The sequence below is a fragment of the Sceloporus undulatus genome, chromosome 3 (genome assembly GCF_019175285.1).
Source record: "Sceloporus undulatus isolate JIND9_A2432 ecotype Alabama chromosome 3, SceUnd_v1.1, whole genome shotgun sequence".
Taxonomy (NCBI): domain Eukaryota; kingdom Metazoa; phylum Chordata; class Lepidosauria; order Squamata; family Phrynosomatidae; genus Sceloporus; species Sceloporus undulatus.
This window is the reverse complement of record NC_056524.1, coordinates 2848450-2855656: the sequence shown is the minus strand read 5'-3', so window position 1 is coordinate 2855656 and position 7207 is coordinate 2848450. Positions and strand designations below refer to the sequence as shown.

Below are 7207 nucleotides of genomic sequence, written 5' to 3'. Positions count from 1 at the left end.
CTGCTTTCTTAGAATCATAGAGTTTGAAGAGACCACAAGGGCCACCCAGTCCAACCCCATTCTGCCATGCAGGAACTCTCCCCTTTAACTGCCATGGCTCCATATATCTTTGAAGGAGGCCAGATATATAATACACACACACACACACACACACAGTGTTTTAAAACAGAACAGATCCGTGGGACTCTCAAGGTAGGGTGATAGATGTAGTATATTTATGGAGCTGCAGGGCTAACTCCTGCCAGAGAGAGACAGCAATGGGAATTTCATGCAAGGAGTCCAAGATGCTTTGTCTAAAACCCGATGGAGAGAGGGAAGGAAGTAAATAGAAATTCAGGAGCAGAAGACCAGACACAGAGACAAAGAGAGAGCATGCATAGATGGGTTGGTGAGCGCAAAGGCAGCTGGCAGAATGAGCTTCCTCCTTCCTTCCTCTCCAGTGACCTTCGCATGGACCTTCCTTCACATGTCTCTTGCCGGACAAATGGTCCTACGCAGAGTAGGACAGGATGCCACCTGCTGATGGTTAGCTTTCAGTCAATTCCTAAAACAACAAATGAGAATGATCCCTCTTGGGATGCTGAACGACCCTCTTGCCTTTCACCATATACTTATATATAATATGAGTTAAAATATAGTACTTACACTGACGCGTGGATATCTCGGCTCAGGTTTTTTTGGGTCACTTTTTAAACCTAAATTTCTAGGCTTAAACATGAGTATATACAGTATGTTCAGAATTAGTAGGCCATCGGCATTTGAAGCTCAACATGTCCAAGACGGAGCTTCTTGTCTTTCCTCCTAAGCCCACCCTTCAACACTCCTTCTCTGTCTCTGTGGACAACATTTCTATTCAACCGGTCCAGCAAGCCCGCAGTCTTGGTTTTATCTTTGACTCTTCTCTGTCGTGTATCCCTCAGATCCAGACCACAGCCAAGGCTTGTAGATTTCCAAAATCCGACCTTATCTCTCCGCCTCTACTGCCAAGATCCTGGTCCATGCCCTAGTGATCTCACGACTGGATTACTCTAACGTCCTCCTGGCTGGGCTTCCTCTTTCTCACCTCCGTCCTTTAATCTCTGTCCAGCATTCAGCTGCACGCATTATCACTTCCACCCACTGCTCTGACCATATCTCTCCTGTCTTGGCATCCCTTCACTGGCTCCCACTCCCTTTCCGCATTCAGTATAAGCTCCTGCTGTCAACGTTTAAAGCCCTCCATGGACTGGCCCCTCCTTACTTATCAGACCTTCTTTCTCCTCACCTTCCCACCAGGACCCTCCGTTCTGGTAGTCAAGGTCTGCTGTCTCAGCCCAGGATTTCCTCTGCCCCATCCCGGATTCGCCCCTTTTCACTTGCTGCCCCTCACTCCTGGAACCTTCTTCCCCCGCGAGACACAAGAGCCATCACTTCTTTAACCAGCTTCAAAACGGAGTTGAAGACCATCCTGTTCAGAGAAGCTTTCCCAGGCATTGCATAATTGTTGCTTACTATTTGATATTCTTTTGTTTTATTGAATCATTTCCTGTATTGCTATGTATTTATATGTATTATCCTACTAAAGAGGCAGGCTAGCTCCAACTAGGCTTGCCATAACCCGGTGGGAGGCGTGACTCCCCCGCTTTCTAGGGGGCATTCCCGGTCCCGTCACGCCCTCTTCAATTCTGCCCGGCTCCTGGCCTTGCTGCATCCCTATCTTGTGATGAGCGCAACAGCCAGGGCTGGAGCTGGCAGGGGAGGGCTCTGCTGCTCTGCCTTGCCCCTATTGGCCAGCCCTCCCAAGGAGCAGGCTTAGTCAGGCAGGGCAACAAGGCACCAGGAGGAGGAGCAGGGTCAGGCAGGCAGCAGCAGTGGACCCTGCCCATCCAGGCAGGCCGCTGGGAGAGGGGAGGAAAGGGCCCTTTTCTGGAACCCCTGCCCCCCAGCCCTTCTCCTCCTCCTGCTCTTGCAAGGAAGGGGCTCTGAAGCGCCAGGAGAGCTGCCTCACTAAAGGGGACCCAGCCATCGGAGAGGAAGAGGAGGAAGAGCCTCGGCAAGGCTCAGAAGAGGAGGAAGGGGCTGGCACCCAGGAGAGGCAAGAGGGCACCTTCCAGGCCCCTCCTGGGCCCCAGGCTCCCCCCAGGATCGCCCCCGTTGGACATTGGAAGCCCCCTCCCCAAGGCCCCCCAAACACCCCCCCTCTCCTCTCTAACCCTCTCTCTGACTCCCTCTCCCCCTGTTACCCCACTTTAACTGAGCCCTCTCTAACCCCCTTCTATCTACCTCCTTTTCTCCATCTAAACTCCCCTCTCTCTAACCCAGTGATCTCCAAACTGTGCTCTTGAAGTAATTTTGGACTTCAGCTCCCAGAATCTCAGACTATTGGGTAACATGTCTGAGGCTTCTGGGAGTTGAAGTCCAAAATCTCTTAAAGGACACAGTTTGGGAACCACTGCTCTAACCCCCTTATTTAATAATAATAATAATAATAATAGGATTTATTTATATACCACCCAATCACTGGGAATCCGAGCAGTTTGTGAAATTCACAGATAGCCAAACTACACAGGCAAATCAGCTCCTGGCACTGAACAAGCAGAGCTCTGCTCTGGAGCCACAACAAACTACATTTCCCAGAATTCCATAGCATTGATCCAGGACAGTTAAAGTACTGTCAGACTGGGTTATTTCTGCAGTGTGTATGTAGTCTGAGAGCCCTGCAGAGAGAACAACTCTGGTGCTTTAGAATTTAAGCCCATCTAATCCCCCTCTATCTAACTCCCTTAATTAAGTCTCTTCTAAGCCCCCCTCTAACTCCTCTCTATCTTACTCCTCCCTAACCCCCTCTAGGTACCCCATCTAGCCCTCCTTCTATACCCCCCTTTCTCAAACCCCCTTATTTAATCCCCCTTCTATCTAACCCTATATATATTTTTTAAAAACCAGCATTTCCCCCATGTCCTCCATTTTTATAAAAGTGTCCTACATTTGAAAAGGTTGTCCTACATTTGTCCCACATTTGTCCCAGTTTGGAGGTCCTGACTTATGGCAACCCTAGCTCCAACAGGCCTCCCTGGAAGATGATTAACCATCCATTAGGAAGCCAAGCCCTCCCTCCAGTCCCTCTCCCCTGATCCAGGCCTCGGAGGTAGAGAAGAACTGCTGGCCCTCATCCCCTTTCCCTCCACCACTCCCTTCTCCTTTTGTGTTGTGTCTTTTTAGATTGTAAGCCTGAGGGCAGGGAAACATCCAATTAAAAAGATTGTATGTACAGCGCTGTGTAAATTTACAGCACTTTATAAAGTGCTGATTTTATCCATTTCAAATTTGTTCTTTCTTCCTTCTCACGCGCCCTCTCTATGGCTAAACAGAATTATTACAAATCATTGATCTCTGCCAATGAGAGGCACCCACAGCGTTTGTTCTCCATCTTCAACACTTTGCTTAAACCTCCCTCTCCTCCTGTCTCTTCATCTTTCTCTCCTAATGACTTTGCTAACTATTTCATCTCTAAGATTACCACTATTCGCTCTGAGATAGTCCCTCCTGATTCTTCTTCTGCTCTTAATCTTCTATCACCTTCGCCTAACAAATTTTCTGTCTTTCCTCCTGCCTCTTTGGATGAACTCTCTACACTTCTGAACTCTTCCAAACCTGCTACCTGTCCTCTTGATCCTATTCCTACTCGTCTTCTAATCTCTATAGCTCCCTCCTTTCTGCCCTCGCTCCTCCATATCTTCAATCTCTCTCTCTCTACAGGCTCCTTCCCCTCGGACTTCAAACATGCTCTCATTTCCCCAATTCTGAAAAAACCTTCTCTTGACCCCTCCTCTCTGTCTAGCTATCGTCCGATTTCTCTTCTCCCCTTTCTTTCTAAAGTTTTGGAACGGGTTGTCTATTCGCGCTGTCTTGAGTTTCTTGAAGCCAATTCCATCCTTGATCCCTTTCAGTCTGGTTTCCGCCCAAGGCATTCTACAGAGACAGCTCTCACTAAGATCTCGAATGACCTTTTACAGGCCAAGGCTAATGGCCTTTACTCTGTTCTCATTCTTCTCGATCTGTCTGCAGCCTTTGACACTGTTGATCACTGTCTCCTAATTGACATACTCTCTGACCTTGGGTTCTCAGACTCTACTCTCGACTGGTTTAGATCTTACTTGTCTGGCAGATCTTTTGCAGTAGTTGCAGGGGGTCTGACTTCTTCTCCTGTTCCCTTCTCTGTTGGAGTTCCCCAGGGCTCTGTTCTGGGTCCCCTTCTGTTTTCTCTCTACACACTGTCCTTAGGAAAACTCATCAGCTCTTTTGGTTTTTCCTACCATCTGTATGCCGATGACACCCAGCTGTATCTTTCTGCCCCTGACCTTTCTCCAAGGCTTGAACAGCAAGTCTCATCTTGCCTTACAGCTGTCTCGCAGTGGATGCGCCATCGGCGTTTGAAGCTCAACATGTCCAAGACGGAGCTCCTTGTCTTTCCTCCTAAGCCCAACCTTCAACACTCCTTTTCTGTCTCTGTGGACAACATTTCCATTCAACCAGTCCAGCAAGCCCGCAGTCTTGGCTTTATCTTTGACTCTTCTCTGTCGTGTATCCCTCAGATCCAGACCACAGCCAAGGCTTGTAGATTCTTTTTGTACAATATTGCCAAAATCCGACCATATCTCTCCGCCTCTACTGCCAAGATCCTGGTCCATGCCCTAGTGATCTCACGACTTGATTACTGTAATGTCCTCCTGGCTGGGCTTCCTCTTTCTCACCTCCGTCCTTTAATCTCTGTCCAGCATTCAGCTGCACGCATTATCACTTCCACCCACCGCTCTGACCACATCTCTCCTGTGTTGGCATCCCTTCACTGGCTCCCTCTCCCTTTCCGCATTCAGTATAAGCTCCTGCTGTCGACATTCAAAGCCCTCCATGGACTGGCCCCTCCTTACTTATCAGACCTTCTTTCTCTTCACCTTCCCACCAGGGCCCTCCGTTCTGGTAGTCAAGGGTTCCTGTCTCAGCCCAGGATTTCCTCTGCCCCATCCCGGATTCGCCCCTTTTCACTTGCTGCCCCTCACTCCTGGAACCTTCTTCCTCCACAAGCAAGAGCCATCACTTCTTTAACCAGCTTCAAAACGGAGCTGAAAACCATCCTATTCAGAGAAGCTTTCCCAGCCATCGCATAATTGTCGCTTACTATCTGATGTTCTGTTGTTGGCTGTTTATCGATCCATTTCCTGTATTCCTATGTACTGTATATGTATTATCCTACTTGTGATTATGTATTTTCTCTGGATAATGATTAACCATCCATTATGAAGCCTTGCCCTCCCTCCAGTCCATCTGCCTTGGTCCAGACCTCGGAGGTTGAGAGGAACTGCTGGACCTCTTACCCTTTCCCTCCACCACTCCCTTCTCCTTCTGTGTCATGTCTTTTTAGCTTGTAAGCCTGAGGGCAGGGAACCGTCTAACTAAAAAGATTGCATGTACAGCGCTGTGTAAATTTACAGCGCTTCATAAATAAAGGTTAATAATAATAATAATAAAAATAAAGGTTAATAATAATAATAATAATAATAACAACAACAACAACAAGGAGGACAAGACGATGGGAGGCCTGTTTGTTGATTTATACAGGGGTTTGGGAGGGTCCCACCTTCCACTTGTCACCCTCCTACAGATTTCTATTGTTTTTCCTACCTTTATTCTTCACACACACACACACACACACACAAAAATATCTATGAATGAGGAAAAGACAGAACAATTGTACTCTGCCTTTTGACCTGTAGTGTAAGACACTCTTCTTCAGGAAGCTTCCCAATATTTTGTTTAGTATTAGGCATTGCTTCTGTATTTGTATTTCTTGGTGGGTTTCTTCTTCTTCTTAAAGGAAATGGGAAGCCTGGGTTAGAAGCTCTTCTGCAATAACACTTCTCAAACTTTGGCTCTCCAGATGTTTTGGATTTCCATTTCCACCAATCCCAGACAGCAGAGACATTGTCAAAGGATTGGGAGAGATGGGGAGGGCCAGCCTTTGAGAAGTGACATAGAAGAACCTTTTGGAAAAGAACTTGGAGACACTTACGGAATTTTCTGGAGCAGAATCCCCTTCTGGAGAAGAATCTTCTTCTGGAGAAGAATACATTGGCTCTGGAGATAGTTTTTGTCTCATTCCAAACCTACTCCTGCCAAAAAGAAAAATAAGAGGTCAACATACCGTCTATCCTCATTTATCAAATGACAAAAACTGCAGCACCTTCTCTGGATCTGCTGTTGTATTAAAAGGTGCCCCGTTACCCCAAACTCAGGCCCCAATCACCCCTCAATTCTGATATCAATTTAATATTAAAAGGGACACTGCAGTGGGTGACTTGGAAAGATGACTCCAAGGCGGAAACCTGGCAATATTATATTTGGGAATCTGGCTGGCTCCAGCAAGGGAGGAAGCAAAGGCACCCGCCGCCACAGTGAGATCAACCAAGGCATCGGCACAATCCCTTTTGTCTATGGAGGGCGATGATGGGATTTTGGCTGAAGGAGATCGAAGGAGAAGGACTGTCTGTGCATACTCAGACTGAGGACACTTCTTCAAGAGTGCAAGATTTCCTTTGTCTGAGATATTCACACCAATTGTCCTAGCATTTTCCTTAGTCTCTCAAGCATTCTTCTCCACCTAGGAAACCATTTAGTTAATCCATTCATTCTGAAATTACTGCCCCAAGACATGATTTTGAGTACCTATATCAGTGCTTGCATGCTAGCAGTTTGGTCTAGTTTGGGACTGTGCAGACACTCTGTTGGTTCTACTAGGCTCCTCAATAAGCCGGCTGCCTCACATGCCAAGGTGGCTACTGAAACCTATCCATTCCAGATGTCCATCGAGTTGAACCAAGCTTCAATATTGGTACAGTATCACCGTTAGCAAGGCCCCCACTATTCACATTCTCCCCCCTTTCCTTTGTTAGTTCTTGTTATGTGCGCATGTGCATGTGTTTGCTTCTGCATGTGTTCATTATTTTCTTAATAAAACTGCAAAACCTATTTGGAAATGCCTCTGGAGTTCTGTGTGATTTGGAGCCGGTATAACAAGGGTTAAGATCCCAAGGCTGAATATTGCCCCAGACAAGGTATTTCATGTGAGCTATTAAAATTCCCTCTAAAACATATCAATTTGTGGGTGCCCTCCTGGGACCCCCAGCATTTTGGGTAAAAGTCCACCCACCCGCCGCTGTCACCTGAAAAC

General features: G+C 47.2%; 1 protein-coding gene across 1 annotated transcript in view; it reads right to left on the bottom strand.

Moving 5' to 3' along the window:
• Positions 1-214: 214 nt before the first annotated feature.
• The window catches only part of LOC121926566 (disintegrin and metalloproteinase domain-containing protein 21-like), a 46402-nt gene continuing 39409 nt past the window's right edge, over positions 215-7207 (bottom strand). The window contains exons 20-21 of the mRNA XM_042459635.1: positions 6050-6149; positions 215-544 (exon numbers count right to left, since the gene is read on the bottom strand). Coding sequence (XP_042315569.1) covers positions 527-544; positions 6050-6149 — 118 coding nt within the window. The 3' untranslated portion in view covers positions 215-526. The remainder of the gene's footprint in view (positions 545-6049; positions 6150-7207) is intronic.